General features: G+C 36.1%; 1 protein-coding gene across 6 annotated transcripts in view; it reads right to left on the bottom strand.

Annotated features, from left to right (window-relative positions):
* The window catches only part of TSGA10 (testis specific 10), a 92,962-nt gene that overhangs the window by 60,509 nt on the left and 10,992 nt on the right, over positions 1-21,461 (bottom strand). For 4 of the 6 annotated variants that reach the window (XM_043918627.1, XM_043918625.1, XM_043918624.1 and 1 more), the window contains exons 2-5: positions 20,474-20,602; positions 8,908-9,123; positions 1,325-1,390; positions 68-235 (exon numbers count right to left, since the gene is read on the bottom strand). In XM_043918627.1, coding sequence (XP_043774562.1) covers positions 68-118 — 51 coding nt within the window. In that variant the 5' untranslated portion in view covers positions 119-235; positions 1,325-1,390; positions 8,908-9,123; positions 20,474-20,602. Of the gene's footprint in view, positions 1-67; positions 236-1,324; positions 1,391-8,907; positions 9,124-20,473; positions 20,603-21,461 lie in introns of those variants that run through there. The other 2 variants (XM_043918628.1, XM_043918629.1) reach the window with 2 other exon arrangements.

Genomic DNA, 21,461 nt, shown 5'->3' with positions numbered 1-21,461 from the left:
ATCAAAAAATAAAATCCACTGCTTCAGCAAAAAATTCCAAAACATTTACAAGTTTCCAAACACCTACCCGAGAAGATGGAGATGGGCGTCGTGGGCTTTTAGATCTACTTCTGATCATCCTTCTCAAATTTTGAGCTTCACTCTTGTAGTAATCTCTGTCTGCTTCTAAAGTTTTGACAAAGGAATCAAGTCTGGAAGGAGATTTATTTTGTGCTTTTTCAGTCTCTAAAATTATCTTGCCAAGGAGGAAAAAATTAGGCCATTATTTCAAGCTAAACTATATCATCATTTTCTAAATGAAAGTTGAAAGCAAACAGGATCCTTAAAAATAATAAATTTAGCATTTTGAAATAATTCAAAAAATAATAATTCAGCAATATTTTTTAAAAAGCAGTTAGAAAAAAAATTAAAAGCACTTAGTACCTTTCTTTTCCAGGATTTCTGAATGTACTGTATTTTTATTTCACTGAAAATGTCCCTATGCTGACACAATAATTTTGAAGAAACAATAGTAAAGAAATTTCAGAGGCCAATATTGTTTCTTATAAGAGACCTAGTTACAAGTTCTAGAAATAAAATTAATTTGCTTAGAGAAACTTGTATGCTATTAAAGCATCTATTTATAGTTTCAAGTTTTATTCAATAATTGTTCAATGAATAAAGTTGGATTAATTTAATAAATTTACTGAACAAAATAAAATAATTGAATAAATTAAATGAATGCTGGATGTTCTGTTTGTATATACTTTCAAGTGCATTTCCATTCACTTTAATATATTTAGAAGCATTTGTTTTACATTTATTTACCAATACTTTATTGGGATAAAAGTACAGACATACTTTTAGAGAGGGTGTTTCAAATATTTTAAATGACAACATTAAAATACCTAAACAGAGCAACTTTCATCTCACATTGTTAAAGAGAACATATTACTCAGAACTAAGTAACAACATTTGACTTTAAAAAATTTATTATTAAGAGGGATAAAAGTTAATGTGTAAACAAATACAGCTTATATTTTGAGAATTAAATTACTCACAGACATCAGTTTAATCAAGTAACAGCTAAGAACATTAATAAAACCAAGCAAAAGTTCTCTCTAGCTCTAAGAAAGGACGGACTAAGGAAAGGGAGCAAGAACAGCATTGCTTTTACAGATAGGAGGACTCCTGTCCACCAGGGAGAGTGCTGATTTTAGAAAACAAAACACTTTTTTATTTTTCACAAATTACATGAGAGCCAAAACATATGTATAACTTTTTGCAGTCCTACTAACAGAACAAAAGTGATTCCTTAACATTTATTTGTGAAAAATGTACTTACAGATCTAAGCCTTTTTATTGTATCTTCCAATACTTTTATATTATTTTGCTGGCAAATGAGCTCAATCTGAAAAACAAGCCAGAAAAAAATGCTATTTAGGTGGGAAATGTCTAAATTGCTTTTGTTGGAAAGAGAGCATAAGAAACAGAAGCCACTTAAAATCATGCAGACAGTAAATATTTTATGAGAGAAAAGGTAACTTATTCCTTTATATTTACCTACTTTTGATGGTAAAAGAACCTAGAATGAAATGAAGCAGTTCCTTTAGATTATCTAATGTTTTGTATAAAAAACTAATTGATTTCACGTCACCAAACTACTGCTCATAAACTAAAAGAAAATGTTAATACTAATTATAATTCTGAAGATGAGAATAAGGAAGTCAAAAGAATGACTAGAATGAAGTTAAGTTTTCCCAAGTCAGAAATGATTACTCTTTCCTGTGAGCTCTTTTAATAGTTTAATTCAATCCAACCAACAAAATACTTTTTGTATCAGTTTTATGACACTGTCTTAACAGCCTTGTAGTCATATATTTAGTCTATGACTAGACTGTACATTCCCAGGGAATAGTGGTTATGTTTTTATGCAAAGCTGTAAATCTCTGTTAAAAGTTGGCATATTAGTTTAATGGATTTATTTCTCAATTTATAACCTCCTCCTTTGTTATTCCAAACTAAAATGTTTCCCTTTAAAATTTGAATTTTCTGGAATTATTTCTTCTCATTTATCCTTTAGACCAAAGTTCTAAGATTTCTCTGGCAGTTATATTTTAGTTTATGAAATACTAAAGGGTTAGTTGTAGTATGGAATATAACTCATGTACAGTTTGGATAAGCTTATATATAATTTTGAATAATTTTCAATGCTTTAATTTTCACTACTATCTAAACACTAAAAAGATGTGGATCTATTCTGAATTATGTGTAAGTTCAGTCGCTCAGTCGTGTCCAACTTTTTGTGACCCCATGGACTGCAGCACGCCAGGCTTCCCTGTCCATCACCAACTTCTGGAGCTTGCTCAAACTCATGTCCATTGAGTCGGTGATGCCATCCAACCATCTCATCCTCTGTTGTCCCCTTCTCCTCCTGCTTTCAATCTTTCCCAGCATCAGGGCCTTTTCCAATGAGTCAGCTCTTCACATGAGGTGGCCAAAGTACTGGAGCTTCAGCATCAGTCCTTCCAATGAATACTCAGGACTGATATCCTTTAGGATGGACTGGTTAGATCTCCCTGCAGCCCAAGGGACTCTCAAGAGTCTTCTTCCAACACCACAGTTCAAAAGCATCAATTCCTTGGCACTCAGCTTTCTTTATGGTCCAACTCTCACACCCATACATGACTACTGGAAAGACCATAGCTTTGACTAGATGGAACTTTGTTGGCATAGGTCTATGTGTAAAGGTGTTCATAAAAATTAAGTATAAAAACTCACACTGTCAAAAATTTTATCCAGTATGACACATTCTGGTAAAAAATGAATTTATACATACATATCCCAAATACAGATGGACTATAATCAATAGTATGTAAACTGAGCAAGATAGATTATGTCTAGGTATAGCAAGGTGTGATTATGGTACATATTATTTTCTTCATTATACTCTTCTATTTTAAAAAAATGTATTACTTTTATCAAGATAAAAAAATTTAATGCTTATTCCACTCTGAAAAAAAATTTTATAACTGGCCCAAATGAAAAGATGTTACTGTCTTCACTTGACAATTGTTCAATGAGGATCTTACTGTGTTTCTGATTGTCTCACATGCTGGTTATAGCACGGAATAAAACAGGAACCTCTACCCTCATGGAGCTAACATTCTAGTTGAAAAGAGAAAAATAAAAGATAATAGGTAAAGTATATATCAGAGAGTGATTATGTCATTCAAGAAAAAATATAATGAACACTCACACCTGTTCTATACTTTAGATTTTTAAAAAGGGAATGAAATAGACAAAGATCCTTGCCTTTGGACACCTTATAGTCTAGTTGGTAGATGACAAAAAATAAACCTAAAAATAAATTATATAGTACATTAGAAAAAAGGAGTAATATCCTTAAGGATATTGGGAGTGTTTACAAAGAATAAAATTTAAAATGGGGTGATCAGGGAAGTCCACACTGAGGGAGTCAACCATTGAAAAACTGAAGAAAAATATTCCAGACAAAGCATACAGCTATAGCAAAAAGGAAAAGATTGTTTGCTAAATCAAGGAACAGTAAGGAGGTCAGTGTGGCTACAGCAGAGGGAGGGAGGAAGGAGGAAAGTGCTAGAGAAAAATGAAGCAGGGGAGAGAGAGGAGGGAATCAATGTATGTGTGGTTGGGGCCGTGGGTTAGACACATACACAGGCTTTATGCTTTGTCTTCCACATGGTAGGTTCTAAAGTATTTTTGACTGAATCACATATAAAGTAACAGTAATGACAAGAGTTACCAGAGATCCAGTCTAATAATGGCCCTATGTTAATTAAAAATATAAATTGTATGACAAAACTAGTGATGATAAAATTACAGTTCTGTTTCTTCATGTTTCAGAAACTTGTGCTCAACACTCTGGGAAACACTGCATTAAGTCGTATATGATAAACTCAAAGTGAAAAGATAAAAGTAGGCTTATGGTCATGGTAGCTTTATTTTTTTTTTTTCATGGTAGCTTTAAAATGTCTCAAAATTCTGATCCTCTTGCCTGCAAAAAATGGAGCTTAATTCCCCTCCCCTTAAGTGCTGTCTATACTTGGGGACTCTCTTCTAACTAAGAAGGTATGTGGGAGTGACAGTGTGTAAATTTTGAGACTGGAAACTCTTCCTTTTTGTTTCTTTTGGATCACTGTGGCAGAGGGAAGCCAGCTGCCACAAAGAATATATCAAACAACCTAGGGAGAGGTCCACCTGGCAAGGAACTAAGTAAGTGAAAAACGAAAGTGTTAGTCACTCAGTTGTGTCCGACTCTTTGTGACCCTGTGGACTGTAGCCCACCAGGTTCCTCTGTCCATGGCAGGAATTCTGGAGTTGGTTGCCATTCCCTTCTCCAGGGGATCTTTCAGACCCAGGGATCGAACCCCAGTCTCCTGCATTGCAGATGGATTCTTTACCACTGAGCCACCAGGGAAGCCCAAGACACTAAGTTTCTTGTCAAAAGCCAAGAGTCATCTGAATAAATCATCTTAAAAGCAAATCTACCAGTACACAGTCAAGCCATGACTACAGCCTGACCATCATCTTGATTACAGTTTCCTGAGAAATGATGAACCAGAACTACTCAGCTAAGTTGCACTGGAAACTGTGAGATGTAAATATTTGTTGTTTGAAGTCATTAAAGTTCAATAGTAATTTGTTACATGGCTATAGATAATATAACAGGCTTCCCTGTCCTTCACTATTTCCTGGAGTTTGCTCAAATTCATATTCATTCAATCGGTCATGCTATCCAATAATGGCCTCGTTTTTAATTAGAAATATAAATTGTATGAAGAAACAAAACATTTCATTTTTTTATTTTTTAAGATTTTTTTTGATGTGGACCACTTTTAAATCCTTTACTGAATTTGTTACAATACTGCTTCCGTTTTGTGTTTTGGTTTTTTGGCCCCAAGGCATAGGTGGTCTTAGCTCCCGGACCAGGGATTGAACCTGCAACCCCTGCACTGGAAGGTAAAGTGTTAACCACTGGATCACCAGGGAAGTTCCTCAAAACATTTTAATGGAATAAATGATGGAAAGAAGTTACTCAGTGGACTTTAAAAACATGGCTAAAAATAAACTCTTCTGAGTAAATAAAATTAATACTATTTCAATTCTAGACAAACTAACAGTAGCTTTAGCCTCAGACTCTACTTCCACATACCTAAAGCACAATCTTAAACAGTATAGGAACCCAAACATTCTCATCTCTCAGATTAGAAATTCTCGTTTCAAGTCTCATCTCACAAATCAGACAAAGACTCTCTACCCTGGGACTGGATGTCTAAACTGTACACCCAGTGACTTGATGATAACAACATGCACTGGGGTTCATATTCCCAGCACAGGTCATGCATTTTTTCTAATCCCCATTCTACGTGGCACATTTGTTCATTGAGGTTGGTGCTTTCATTTCAGGATCTTTCACCAACAAAAAGGACCTATTTCCATTGTGTCCTCTCTCTGTTAACTTTTTAATACTTTCCCTGTATCAACAATGTTATCTCTCCCTAAAACTGCAGCCCACCTCTTCTACAAATAGCTTTCCAATTCTCAAGTACACCAGACTTTCCACATTATACATATATGGATATCTCTTTCCTAGAAACACTCTCTTCTGAGATGGACAGAATTTCCATTTACAAATTTAATATTTTCAGTTTTAGGTAAATCCAAGATCTTTTATTTTAGATGTTTTCCATTCCTGAAATTCTCCCTTTCTGATAGCAGAAGGTTCATTCTGAAAGAGGACTCTCTCTCTAGAACACAGACTCTAACAACCCTTTAAAATCAATACTTCAAAACTAGGCATTCTCCTTATAGAAGAATTTGGCCAACTAGGCTTCCCACAGTCTGGGAAGGAATGCTGTTAATTTCAAATTTGAAGAAGAAAACAAGAAAGACATAATTAAACATCAATTCAGTGTTTTTTGATAATTTTTATAATTAAGACTGAACTCAATTTACCATTAAACTGTGAATGAAGGATAACTATTATTTTAAAAGAAACAATACAAACAAAAGAATTTATTAAGAATGTTTAAAATAGTTAAGCTACATTTATTTATATTTTTGGCCACATGGCATGTGAGAACTTAGTTCCCCCACCAGGGATCAAACCCATGCTCCCAGCTTGGAAGCTAGGATTATTAACTACTGGACCGACAGGGAAGTCCTAAGTTACTTTTGAATATCCTCCAAAGACTTCGGCAGCAACCATTATAAGATAAATTGCAAATTAAACACAAATCAAATCATTCTTATCTACTCTCTCAAGTAGTTCTTCTAAGGACCTCCTCCAGGCAACACTATTAAAGAAGATAGTGTAATAAACTTCATGTATTTGAGTATTCCATTATTCAGACTTTTCACTACTACAGACTCATCTTTTACACATTTTAAGTAAGTGAGGTTACTGCAGATAAGCAAATACCAGCCTGGTGTTCATAACTAGCTCTTATGTTTCAAATTACTATAATAAATAATGTCTTTAATAACTTATGTTTGCAGCTAGATCATTAAGTGCTTTATCATATGCTACTAAGAATGCATTAAAAGGATGTTCAAGAACTAACATGCAACAACAATTAGCTTTGGGAAACTATCTTCTCACAGATAACAATTTATTAATTTAGTGATTAATAAAATCAATCACATGTTTTCACTTAAAAATTCAATAGGTTGGTTTTTGGCTTTCAGACATACTCTGTGTCTTGCCTATAAGCTATTAGACAGCAAAGAGAAATGAAACTTTCATCTTATAATACTGCTTAAATTCCTATCTTCTAAAGGTCATGGTTGAGTACCAAAATTTAATCAAGAAATAAAATGTTTATCAAAATATCATGGGACTTCCCTGGTGGTCCAGTGATTGAAAAATCTGCCTGCCAATGCAGAGGATGCAGGTTCGATCCCTATTTGGGGAACTAAGATGCCACATGCCACAAGGGCAACTGAGCCCGCACACTGCAACTACTGACCCCATGTGCTCTAGAACCCATGCTCCAGAATAAGAGAAGCCCATGTACCACAGCGAAGACCCAGCAAGGTCAAAATTTTAAAATAATAAATAAATAAACAAATGTTTTTATGTAAAAAAAATCATAAAGCTAGTTATTAAAATAATATGATAGTGGCATAGAAAATGACAAATGAATCAATGAAACCAAAAAGTCTAGAAACATATCTATGCACATATAAGAATTTAGTGGCTGTTAAAATGGCACTTCAAATCAGTGACTGAAGAAAGGATTAGTCAACTCTACCTCATACTAGAACAAAAAGAAATTCCAGAAGGATTAAAACTTTAAATATATATACTACAACTCTTAAAACTGTGGAAGATATTCTTGTTGTTTTTGAGATGAGAAGGCCTTCCCAAACAATGATCAAAACTAGGTGGAGATTTTCAGAGGAATATTTTTAGGGCAGTGAAATTACTCTGTTTTATACTATAATGGTAGATATATGTCATTTTACATTTGTTCAAATTGTAGACTGTACAACATTAAGAGTGAAACCTGATGCAAACTGTGGACTCTGGGTGATCATGATGTCAGTTCATTATCAACTGTGACAAATACACCACTGCTGGGGGATGCTGATAATGGGGGACAGTAGGCATATGTGGGGGCAAGGAGTATATGGGAAATCTCTCTACCTTCTGCTTCATTTTGCTCTGAACCTAAAACTGCTCTAAAAAGGTAAAATATATTCAAATGTTTTAAAAAGGGAGTGGGAACTCAAAAACATCAAAGATCAAAACTCAGAAGTCGGTCAAGACTGATAAATATGACCACATAGAAACTTAAAACTGAGGTTTAAGAAAAACATCTTTTTTTTAAGTGTGAAATAAATTTCGTGTGTGTGTGTGTGAAAACAAAAAAGAAGAATGGAAATATACATATCTATTTGTTGGCAGATACCTCTGCAGAAGATAAAAGGATTAAGGAGAAAAAAAAAGGATTAAGGAGAAAGAGAACTCTTCTACATATAGAACATCCCCATTGCTTAAAGCTTTTACTGTGACTATGTATTACTTGGGCTTCCCAGGTGACTCGGTGGTAAAGAATCCGACTGCCAGTGCGGAAATGTAGGAGCTGCAGGTTCGATCCCTGGGTTGGAAAATCCTCTGAAGGGGGAAATGGCAACCCTCTCCAGTGTTCTCGCCTGGAGAATCCCACGGACAGAGGAGCCTGGAGGGCTACAGTCCATGGGGTTGCAGCCAGTCAGATACCACTGAGCACGAGCACATATTACTTGGGAAATTTTTTGAGCAAATTTTTTTAAAGAAATAAAATATGAAGCACAATATAATTTAATCCTTAGAATAGACAATTAATTACAATGTCAAATCCAAAAAACCTTCAGATGATATAAATGAGTATGTCACTTTTCCTACTGCATTAATAATTTGTTGTTGTTTAATCATTAAGCTGTGTCCAACTCTTTTTTTGACCCCATGGGCTGTAGCCTGCCAGGCCCCTCTGTCCATGGGATGCTCCAGGCAAGAATACTGGAGAGGGTTGTCATTTCCAGGGGATCTTCTCAACCCAGGGATTGAACCTACGTTTCCTGCATTGGCAGGTGGATTCTTCACCACTGAGCCACCAGGGAAGCCCGAATTAATAATTGCATGATGTTTAAATAGAACTAAAATCCTGATCAGTAGTTAGTTGGGGGTTAACTAGACTTGTTACGGTGATTATTTTACAATACATACAAATATCGACTCAGTATGTTGCACACTTGAAACTAACATAATGTAACATGTCTATTATACCTCAATTAAAAAAAAAACTGATTCGACTCATTATGTTGCACACTTGAAACTAACATAATGTAACATGTCTATTATACCTCAATTAAAAAAAAACTAATTAGTGATAAATCTAGTACCTTTGCTTCTTCAAGTTCCTTGTCAGCGGTATCCACCACAAAATTTTTTTCTTTTTCTAGTTGCTCTGCTAGTTGGTCAATTTTAATCAATTCTTGACAAAGATGCTCATTGTGGCTGGTTAAATCATCTACTTGACTGCTTACCACCTCCTTACTATCCAAGAGTTTCTTAACATATTCTTCCAACCCATGATTTGTCTGTTTGAGATCTTCAATCTGTTGTAATGAGAAAGAAAATAATCACATTAAAAGATTTCCTTAGCTTCCCTCTGAGGAGAACAACTAGGTGACTGGATTCAAGAAAGGAGGTTTGCTTCCCTGGCAGGGAAACTTAACTATGTATCTTTTTTCTGAATTTCATCCCACGTGACTATATTACCTATCTGAAAAATATATACTAATTAAATACTTTTAAGGTTTATATAGCTGTAACTCTCAAGACAATTTTCAGCTTAGAAACAAAAAAACTTAGCGTTGATTTTTTAGAAAAATTGCCAAATACTTGTATCTGCAGACAAGGAACCAGTCTTGAAATAATTATGTTATTATCATTAAAATCACCAATTAGGCATTCTTTAGAATTAAATTTCTAATTATTGTTATCAAAATATGTCAACTCTTTAGAAAAATCCTTTTGAACATATCAGTAACTTACTTGACTAAGCTAAATACTGATACCAAATCAATCAAGTATTTGCTGACTAAAGTGGAGGACCACAGCTTCCTTTCCCAGCCCACTAGCAAACCATCAACGGATGAAGAAAAGGGCCTTTTCTATCACGAAGGTATCCAAATGCCTTTAAAGGAAAAAAAAAATGTTAGAGTCATTGAATAAGGATAATATGTTAAGAATTTTGTTAAATTCAAAAGATACAAAGATAGGTTAAGTATCTGCTCAAGGAGAATGTATTGTTTACTTAAGAAAACACATATACAGTATGTAAATGCCATAAAAGAAATATCTGAGATAAAGTGGTGGCACAAAGGTCCTTTTCCATAAGATCTGTCTTGTATATTTAACAAATATTTACTGAGTACCTACTATATCCAAGGTACTATGTTGGTGTAAGATGTAAAAAGAAGAAAAAACAATTTTGGTCTTTAAAGAGCATCTAAAATTGCTAAACCCCTTATGTAACATTATTCTTAGCTCTAGCATTATTTTTTTTGTTATAACCGTGCCCTTTTCAAAGAACTAGAGACAGCTCTTTCCAAACTATCAAAATCAACAAAATTTTCTTTAAAAATATAAACTGTAATATTTGTCACATATATAAGGAAGTATCCTAAAGGTCATGAGTTACATATAACTAAGTGTAGTACAATGATATTTATTATGCTCAAGAAGACGAGAAAAGTCATTATTTTAACCCAACTCTCACTTTGGTATTCTTGCCTGGGAAATCTCATGGACGGAGGGGCCTGGCAGGCTATAGTCCATGGGGTTGCAAAGAGTTGGACACAACTGAGCGACTAAACAACAGTAAAACAAGGCACCTTAACCTGTGAGATTTACATGTAAAGAATTTAAGTTAAAAAAAAAAAAAAGAATTTAAGTTGTCAAACCCAGGAAAGGAGAAAAAATGTGAAGAAACTTTTTCTTTAAAAAAAGCAAAAAGGTAACTGTAAATGCACTTATTTGTTTAGTTGAGCTTTTATCACAACCAGGCTGAATGGCAGCAATACCTCCTACTCTCTTCTTTTTTGGTCTTCTCTCAAAAACAGCTAAAAATTCTTTGAAAGTGCAAATTTGAGGTAATTTCTGTAGCCTTATGGTGCTTCATTACAGTGAGAATGAGACGAACAAATTCCATTTGTGATCCAAGGCCTACTGCCTGTAAAGCCCTTTCCACCGTCTTCAGTATATACCTAACTTCTAGACAGACTGTAAGAAACAGTCTCACACAGACTCTCCTTAAGCACTATGGTGACCTGAACAGGAACGAAGTCCAAAAGGGAGGAGAGACATGTATACAGATGGCTGATCCGTTTTGCTGTATGGTAGAAACTAACACAACATTGTAAAGCAACTCTATTCCAATAAAAATTAATTAAGAAAAAAGAAACAATCTCGCCAAACTGATTTTAAAACCTCTATTAGGGAATTTATTGAAAAAGTGCTATATACTATGTTACAGAACCCTCTTTGTAAGAATCCTCAGGGATACAGAATGGATAAATAATAAGGCCCTACTGTATAGCCCAGGGAATTATATTCAATATTCTGTAATAGACCATAATGGAAAATAATATGAAAAATAATATACATATAACTGAATCACTTTGCTATACACATCAGAAGCTAACACATTATAAATCAACTATACTTCAATAAATTAAAAAAGGACAGAACCCTCATGAAGAACTTTGCTCAGGTCTCCGGTTTCAGGAAAAAATGTACTTCCTTGTTTTTATCCTTTGGATCATAAACTATTTAACTACAATTTCTTTGTTGCCTTTGCCTCTAGGAAGTTTAAAACAACCTGCAGCTCACCTTCAGTAACTAGTACAGAAACCATGCAGTGATATCCTGTTGGCTCTTCTCATCCATGATTGCACTGTTTCTTTCCTTTCCCCTGCTCTCATTACCTACTTTCATTACTAGTATTTTTCTCAAACTACAGGATGTGGGATAATCAAACAAACTTCAATTTGTCTGTCTGTCTTTTTGTCTCTCTTCACGGCTTCTATAGCGCCATGTCTCTGAGCAACAAGAACACGCTAAACCTGTTTGCTAACCTTCCACTGCCCCAGGAGAGGTTACAGGTTTCTCTCTTCTGGAGAAGAGAAGCCTGTAACCTCTTATATATATAAAAAGCTTCTTATATAGTTTTATCTTAGTATTTTTATAAGATCTATTATAATTATGTCTTTACTTCCTTGACCCTTCCACTAAATTCTAAGTAACTTTAAAGGGCTTATGTTTCTAATCTCTGGATCAACATACCTCTCATTTCTGTGTCATTTATCATTTATCTAGCCTATAATGCTAAATTATCATTTAACATTATAAATAAATAAATACTCCCCTCACCTCAACATTAAGCCCTACTTTTACTTAATTCCAAGACACAAGTACTAAGAGCAGGAGGTGAGAAAGGACATGGGCTTTTGTTTTTTTTGTTTTCTTTTTGTTTTTTTCTTTTTTAGGACATGGGCTTTTGGACTGAGGCAGCCAGGTTTAAAGCTTGCTGTAGTTCTTCACCAGTCACTTGACCTGAGGCAATTTACCAGATTTTCTTGATCCTAAGAGATGCATCTGATTTCAAAAAAAAACAAATGAAGCCTCCTAAGTCTCATCTGTTAAGTGGGGAGAATACCTATAATTTGCAGGGAAAGTTAGAGAGATCTAAAAGTTCAAGTAAAATTGCTGGCAGATAACAGGTAATCAAACACAAGTTTTTATTTTAAAAAAAACTTTTTATTTTGAAATAACTAAAAGTTCACAGGAAGCTGTAACGGTAGTAGAGAGGCTCATGTGCCTTTAATCCAGTTTTTCCAACAGTTATATCTTAAATAATTACAGCACAATATCAAACCCAGAGATCTGACATTGGAACAATGTGTATCTATTGGTCTATATCATTTTATCTTGTGTGAACTGCTGTAACTACCACCTCTGTAAGATACAGAACTATTCCATCTCCACAAAGGTCACCCTCCCACTACTCCTTTGCAGTCACAGCCATTCCCTCCTCACCCTTAAATGTCAACAGTCATTAATCTTTATAATTTTGTCATTTGGAGAATGCAACATAAATAGGTAGACAACATAAATAAATGCTGGCAAAATTCCACATAGTGAAAGCTATGGTTTTTCCAGTAGTCATGTACAGATGTGAGAGTTAGACCATTAAGAAGGCTGAGTGCCGAAGAATTGATGCTTTTGAACTGTGTGGTGTTGGAGAAGACTCTTGACAGTCCCGTGGACTGCAAGGAGATTAATCCAGTGAATCCTAAAGGAAATCAACCCTGAATATTCATTGGAAGGATTGATGCTGAAACTGAAGCTCCAATACTTCAGTCACCTGACGTGAAGAGCCGACACGCTGGAAAAGACCCCAGTGCTCGGAAAGAGCGAGGGCAGGAGGAGAAGGGGCAACAGAGGATGAGATGGTTGGATGGCATCACCAACTCAATCAACATGAGTTTGGGCAAACTACAGGAACAGTGAAGAACAGGGAAGCCTGGCGCACTGCAATCCCTGGGGTTGGACACAACTTAGCAACAACAACATAACATAAACAGAGTCATGTGATACAGATCACAGCATGTTATCTGTTGACACTGGTTTTTTCACTCAAAACAGTGCCCTTGATATCTCAATTGCTATGTGGAGCAACAGTTCTTTGTCATTGCTGAATAATATTTCACAGTATGGATTACAGTGGTTTGTTTAATCACTCACCAATTAAGCAAAATTTTAGATGTTTCCAGTTTGGGACTGTAACAAATAAAGCTTCTATGAACAACTATATACAGGTTTTTTAGTGAACATAATTTTCATATCTCTGGAATAAATTCCCAAGAGGAAAATTTCTGAGTTGTACGGTAAATGTACGTTTAGTATTTTAAGAACTAAACTATTTTCAAAGTGGCTGTACCATTTCCCATTGCCATCAGGAATATATGAGTGATCCTCATTTTTGCCAGATTTTGGTATTATCACTACTTTTTATTTTAACTGCTCTCAACAATATGCATTGTTATATCATCATGGTCTTAATTTGTATTTCCGTTAGAAAAGATGAACATCTTTTTGTTTGTCTACAATATTTCGTTCTGTGAAATATATCTTCATATTCTTTGTTCATTTTCTACTTGAACTGTTTGCTTTTTTTAACCTGTTGAGTTTTGAGAGTTCTCCACATTTGTTCTTGATATGAGTCCTTTGACAGAAACAGGGATTGTGGCTTATCTTTTCATCACATTAACAGGGTCTTTTGCAGAGCAAAGGGCTTAAGTCTTGATGAAATTCAAATCATCAACTTTTTCTTTTATGAATCATACTTCTGCTGTCATGTCTAAGAACTCTTCAGCAAGTCCAACATCCTGAAGATTTTTTCCTGTTATCTTTTAAAAGTTTCATAGTTTTGTTTTACATTTGATCCACTTTGAGTTAATTTTTGTGTAAGGTGTGAGGTTTAGGTCTAGGCTAATTTTTTTCCCTAAAAGATATCCAACAATTTTTGTTGAAAAGACTCCCTTTCTTTATTAGACTACATTTGTACCTCTGCCAGAAATCGTCTGGCTGTACTTGTGTAAGGCTATTTCTGGATTCTCTATTCTGTATCATTGACCTGAGTCTATTACTCTAGCAATACCATACAATCGTGATTATTGTAGCCATATATTAAGTTTTAATATCAAGGAGAATGACTCTTTCCACTTTGTTCTTTTTCAAAATTATTTTTTCCTGGGATTTTGATGGGAATCACACTAAATCTGTATATCAATTTGGAAAGAATTGTTATCTTTATTAGGTTGAGGCTTCCAATCTCTGAACATCTGTTTAAATCTACTTTGATTTCTCTTATTAACATTTCACAGTTTTCAGAATGTAAGTGCACACTTATTTAGCTAGATTTATATCCAAAGATTCCATTTTCTATTTGAGTGTAAATGGTATTGCATTTTTTATTTCTACAACTTAATTATAATATACAAATATACAATATGTTTGTCTTGTATTCTGACCTTTTGAACCTATTAATTAGTTCCAGTTTCTACACTGTAGATTTTATAAGATTTTCCAGGAAGAAGATCACGTCATCTGTAAACAGGGAAAGTTTTATTTCTTCATTCGGGTCTGAATGCCTTTCAAGCTAGCTATATCATTATATTTGAAGTGAATTTCTCATAGACAGCATAAAGCTAGGTCATGTTTTTTTTTAATCTACTGTGACAATTTCTTTTAATTGGTATATTTAGATTACATATATTTAATGTATTTACTTTTATGCTAAGATTCAAGTGTGATTTTTTTGTTGTTTTCTGTTTTTTTTTTAAATTATTGTTTTATTTTACCTGCTTTCCTCTGAGTTACCTGAACATTTTTTAGAATTCCATTTTGATTTATACATAGCAATTTTCAGTATATCTCTTTGTAGAGATTCTTAGTTGTTGCTCTAGGTGTTTCATTTATATTCATAAGCTATCACAGCCTACGGGCTTTCCAGGTGGTACAATTGGTAAAGAATCCACCTACCAATGCAAGAGACACGAGTTCGATCCCTGGGTAGGGAAGACTCCCTGGAGTAGGAAATGGCAACCCACTCCAGCATTCTTGCCTGGAAAATTCCATGGACAGAGGAGCCTGGTGGGCTAGAGTCCATGGGGCTGCAAAGAATCAGATACAACTGAGTGACTGAGCACACATCACAGCCTACATTTACTAGTTCAAGTGAAGTGAAAATTATTACCTCCCTTTATGTCCCCTATCCTCCTCTATTAATAAAATAATTGTCTTAAATATTCCCTTTGCATGCATTGAGAAATACGTTTGACAGACATAATTCAGAAAAGTAGAAAAGGAAATTCTATGAAAGTTACCCATATTTTTGCTGTATGGATTGTTCTTCCTTCCCTCTTGTTCTTCCAAGACTACACCTTTTACCACTTCCTTCTTCACTAGAGAAATTCCTTCAGCTATTCTTTTAGGGTAGCTTTGCTGGCAACAAACTCAGTTTTCTTCATCTGAGAACATCTTAATTTTCCCTTCATTTGTGAAGGAAACTTCTCTAAATACAGAATATGTACTAGGTTGACAGTTCTTTTCTTCCAGCACTTGAAAATATGTTGTGCCACTTCCTTCTGATATCCATGTTTTCAGATTTGCAATCATTTAAATTGGTGCTCTCCTATAAATTATGAATTATTTCTTTCATTTCTTTCAGGATGTTTTTCGTCTATACTTTTCAGTTTGAATATGAAGTGTCTCAGGGTAGATTTCTTTGGGAGACCCCTAGTAGGTTTTCACCCACCTTCTTTCAAATTTGGGGAATATTTAGCCATTATTTCTTCAAATATTTTTTCAACCCCACCTTCTCTTACCTCTCTTTCTGGGACTCCAACCATCCAAATGCAGAGCGTTTCTTATAGGCCCACCTATCCCAGAAGTTTTGCTCAATTTTTTCAACCTATTTTCTATTGTTCACATTAGGTAATTTCTCTGTTTCTACTCTCACGTTCAGTGATTCATTCTTCTCTTCTCCATGTTTTTGCTTATTGAGTTTTTAATTTCAGTTACTGTACTTTTAAAACTTTTTTTTGTGGTAAAATAGAACATCCCCAAATTTACCACTCCAACCATTTTTTTTTCCACTCCAACCATTTTTAAGTGTTAAAATTCAGTAGCATTAAGTACATTCAAAACATAGTGCAACCATCCCATATCTAATTCTCAGAACTTTTTCATCATAAACAGAAACTGTACCCATTAAATAATCACCTATGAATCTGTCTAACTCTTGTAAGTGGAATCATACAATATTTGCCCTGTACCTTATATCAATGAGCACACCGTTTTCAGGGCTCATCCACCTTGTTGTCTCCCATCTGAATTAAAGCTGAACAAAGTTCCGTTGCTTGTACATACCCCACTTTGTTTATGCATTCATCTGTCGATGGACATCTGGGTTGTTTCCATATTTTGGCTATCATGAACTTTGGAATACAAGTATCTGCTTGAGTCCCTGATTTTAATCGTTTGAGGATAGTCATGGGAATGGAGTAGCTGGATCACATGGTAATTCTATACTTAACTTTTTGAGGAATTATCAAACTTTTTTGTTAAACCATTTTACATTAGCAATGCATAAATAACTCGATTCTCCACATCCTCATCAATATTTGTTATTTTTTGCTTTTTGATGATAGCTAGTGGGACACAGAACAACAGACTGGTTCCAAATAGGAAAAGGAGTACATCAAGGCAGTATACTGTCACCCTGCTTATTTAACTTATATGCAGAGTACATCATGAGAAACGCTGGGCTGGAAGAAGCACAAGCTAGAATCAAGATTGCTGGGAGAAATATCAGTAACCTCAGATATGCAGATGATACCACCCTTATGGCAGAAAGTGAAGAACTAAAAAGCCTTTTGATGAAAGTGAAAGAGGAGAGTGAAAAAGTTGGCTTAAAGCTCAACATTCAGAAAACTAAGATCATGGCATCTGGTCCCATCACTTCATGGCAAACAGATGGGGCAACAGTGGAAACAGTGTCAGACTTTATTTTGGGGGGCTCCAAAATCACTGCAGATGGTGATTGCAGTCATGAAATTAAAAGATGCTTACTCCTTGGAAGGAAAGTTATGACCAACCTAGATAGCATATTAAAAAGCAGAGACATTACTTTGCCAACAAAGGTCTGTCTAGTCAAGGCTATGGTTTTTCCAGCAGTCATATATGGATGTGAGAGTTGGACTGTGAAGAAAGCTGAGCACCGAAGAATTAATGGTGTTGGAGAAGACTCTTGAGAGTCCGTTGGACTGCAAGGAGATCCAACCAGTCCATCCTAAAGGAGATCAGTCCTGGGTGTTCACTGGAAGGACTGATGCTGAAGCTGAAACTCCAATACTTTGGCCACCTCATGCGAAGAGTTGACTCATTGGAAAAGACCCTGATGCTGGGAAAGATTGGGGGCAGGAGGAGAAGGGGACAATAGAGGATGAGATGGCTGGATGGCATCACCAACCCGATGGACATGAGTTTGAGTAATCTCCAGGAGTTGGTGATGGACAGGGAGGCCTGGCGTGCTGCAATTCATGGGGTCGCAGAGTTGGACACGACTGAGCAACTGAACTGACTGACTGACTGAGTGGTCCTAATTGGTGTGAAGTGATATCTCACTGTGGTTTTGATTTGCATTTCCTTAATGACTGTGATGCTGATCATCTTTTCATATGCTTATTGGCCATTTGTATCTCTTCTCTGGAGAAACACCTACTCAAGTCTTTTGCCCATTTCTGAACTGAGTTGTTTTGAGTTTTCTTGTTGTTGAGTTGAAGGAGTTCTTTATATACTCTGGATAGTAACTCCTTAGCAGATACATAATTTGTAAATCTTTTCTCCCATGTGTTTTTTTGGTCACAGACCTTACTTTTTTCAGAGCAGTTTCAGGTTTAGAGAAAAATTGACCATTTAAGTACAGAGAGTTTCCACACACCCCTTCTCCCCTCTCCCACTCACCCTGATTTCCCCTTATTTACATCTTGTTTTAGTGTGGTACATTGGTTACAACTGATGAACCAACATTATAAATTATTATTAAGTAAAGTCCAGAGTTCAATTAGGGTTCACCTCTTGGGTTGCAGATTCTGTGGGTTTTTACAAACGTATAGTGACATGTAGCTATTGTTACTGTATTATACAGAATATATACTGCCCTAAAAAATCCACTGTGCTCCATTCACCCCTCCCTCCAAACCCCTGACAACCGGTGATCTTCTAAAGTCTTTACTTTGTCTTTCCCAGATGGTCCTGAAGTTGGAGTCACAGAGTACATGATCTTTTCAGATGGGCTTTTAACACCTCACAATATCCTTTCAAGGTTCTTTCATGTCTTTTTATGGCTTGATAGCTCATTTCTCTTTATCAATGAATAATATTCTACTGTGTGCCACAGTTTATCTATTCACCTATTGAAGAACATCTTGTTTGCTTCCAAAATTCCACTTGGCTCTATTAATACTTTATATCTTTTGTTTCTTTGATGAGATTTTCTGTTTGTTTCAAGCATGCTCAAACTGCCTGTTAAAGCATTTATTTGAGGGCTAATTTAAAATCTTTGTCAGATAACTGTCATATCTGATGCATCTCTGCATTGGTGCCTCTTCATTGTCTTTTCTCACAGAGACTGAGATCATCCGGATTTGGGGGATGAGGAGTGATTTTAATCTTTTATTGAGGTCTGGCAGTCTAAGACACCGACTCGTGTCTTTCAGTAGGCTTCCTGTGACACTGCTCCAGGAAGAAAAGAGGGACACTGCCTTGCTACTGTGGACAGGAGCGGAAGTCCAGTCTCTCCACAGGGCCTCGGGTAACACCCAGGAAATGTGGGGCCTCTTGTGACTGCTAGGCAGGGATGAGAATTCAGACCTTGGCTGATACCACCAGAGCGAGCAGGAACAGAGGCATCTTATTACTGCTCCCACGTACTCCCCACTGCCACTGTGGGTGGGTGGACTTGTTACTGTTGTAGGGTGGTAAAGGTTCTGCTTCTGCACTAGGTCACCTCTGATATCACCCCAGCAAACAGAAATAGGAAGCATCTCTTACTACCAGGAGGCAGTGGACTTCTAGGCTCCCCACATGGTCTCTGCTGACAATATGGGGTTGGGGGCTTCCTTATTGCCTGATGGACACTAAAGTCTTGGTTCCCCACTCAGCCTTCTTTGATACAACACTGGTGGGATGGGGGCCTTGTGGAGCAGGATGGCAGGGGATGAGGCAAGGTGGGCTCTCTTGTTATAGTATGAGGCTCTTTATTCCAGGCTCTTTATTCAGCCTTTGCTGGCAGGAATGGGGCTAGATTTCTCCTTGGTATTTGCTAAGAGTGGGCAGTTCTTGTCAAAGAGTAATCTGCCTTGCTAGATAGCCCATTTCCTAGTCCTTTGGCTAGGAGGGATGCCTTTTCTGAGACCTTTTTTAATCTGCATCCCTTATTTCTGGTTGCTAGTTTTTCCAGTACTCTGCCTGGGAAACCTGGAGCACAAAGAAAAACCAGAAACTCCCTATCATGTCCTAACATTCATTGTGCACTGAGATCCCTAGCCAGTCTTCCTTTTGCTCACCTGTTAGTGTTCTTAGGTTTGCTTCACACTCAATATTCAGGGTTTTAGCTGTACTTAGTGGAAAGAGTAAGGAAAAGTGAGTCTACTCCATTTTCCTAGAAGAGAAAGTTTCTTTTAACAGCCTTGTTGGCTCGGAAAAATGGTAAGGAACCTATCTGCAATGCAGGAGATCCAGGTTCAATCTCTGGGTCAGAAAGATCCCTTGGAGAAGGAAATGGCAACCCACTCCAGTTTCTTGTCTGCAGAATTCCAAATACAGAGGAGCCTGGGGCCTGGTGGGCCACAGTCCATGGGGTTGCCAGAGTTGGCCACGACTAAATGACTAACTTTTCGCTTCATTAATAGCTATTCCACCAGAAGACCAGAAACAGTACTGAACTTGGGAGTTCACAGAACTGGAATCAAATTCTAACTAAATTGGGAATTCAGGGAAATCCTAGCTCTGTCACTCATTAGTCAAATATAATAATTCTTTAACCTCTCGGAACTTTAGCTTCCACATCTGTAAAGTGGAAATGATACCACAGTCTTACAAGGTCAGGATGATGAAATAAGATTATGTACTTAAAAACATCTGATCTGATACCTGGCACATAGTCTGTACTCACTCACTCTGTGTGTTTTCAAGATGGTTAAGATAAAAATGGAATGATTTTAGACCCAAACAATTTAAATGAGTACTGAATGAGAATTTATTCTCTATCTTATTTTAATATAAGCCCCCCTCCCAAATTAACTTAGGGACATATGCACAGAAGCTAAGTATAACCTGTAATTTCAGTGTAGAGATGAATTTGTCTTGATTTCTCACTTCTTGCTCTAGCTGGAGAATATTCTGGTATTTTTCAGCTTCAGAAACTGGAGCCCCTAGACCAAAATCATGTTCTTTGGTGGTAACCTGGTGGAAAGAATGAGAATAATACAGAGACATTTAGGTTTAAAACAGCCAAGTGATTTCCCACAACAATTAAAATTTTGAAAATTAGTAACATTCAATTAAAAAAATGTTTTTAACCTTGTTCCACCAGGTAAAAGGACTTCATCAAGTTTTAGTTTCTTAAAACTTTACATTACAAAACTTTTTCCATGTGTTTTCTATATATGGAACTACAATCTTGAACACAATTTTTAAAAAAGACATACCCCACCATATCTAAGGAAACAGGGGTCAGCAGCAAATTACATGGTCAACTTCCAGGCCTATGATATTAAATACGGCGGCCACTAGCTACCTGTTCATTGCTGTTTTTGTGTATTAACAAAAAGATTTGCTACCCATAACACAAAGGGCTAAATTCCCTAATATATAAATAACGCCTATAAATAAAAAAAGGAAAAGAAATACTCTAATATAAAACTGGCCAAGAATAAGGGGCTTCCCAGGTGGCTCAGTGGTAAAGAATCCACCTGCAATGCAGAAGACCCTGGTTCGATCTGTGTGTCGGGAAGATCCCCTGGAGGAGGAAATGGCATCCCACGCCAGTATTCTTACCTGGGAAATCCCATGGACAGAGGAGCCTGGCAGGCTACAGTTCACGGGTTGAAAAGAGTTGGACAGGACTGAGCACGCACCCGTGCACCAGGATATTTCACAGAAATGACTTTTAAATACATTTCAAGATATTTAATCTCACCATTTAGAGGGATACACATTAAAACAACACTGAAATACCATTTTTTAACCATTGCATTGGCAAAGATCATAAAGTTGGTTATATAACTTAGCATTCTAATATCACTAGTAGCAGTGTAAATTG

The sequence above is a fragment of the Cervus elaphus genome, chromosome 11, assembly GCF_910594005.1.
Source record: "Cervus elaphus chromosome 11, mCerEla1.1, whole genome shotgun sequence".
Classification (NCBI taxonomy): Eukaryota; Metazoa; Chordata; class Mammalia; order Artiodactyla; family Cervidae; genus Cervus; species Cervus elaphus.
Note: the sequence above shows the minus strand (reverse complement) of the source record. Positions and strands in the feature narration are given on the sequence as shown.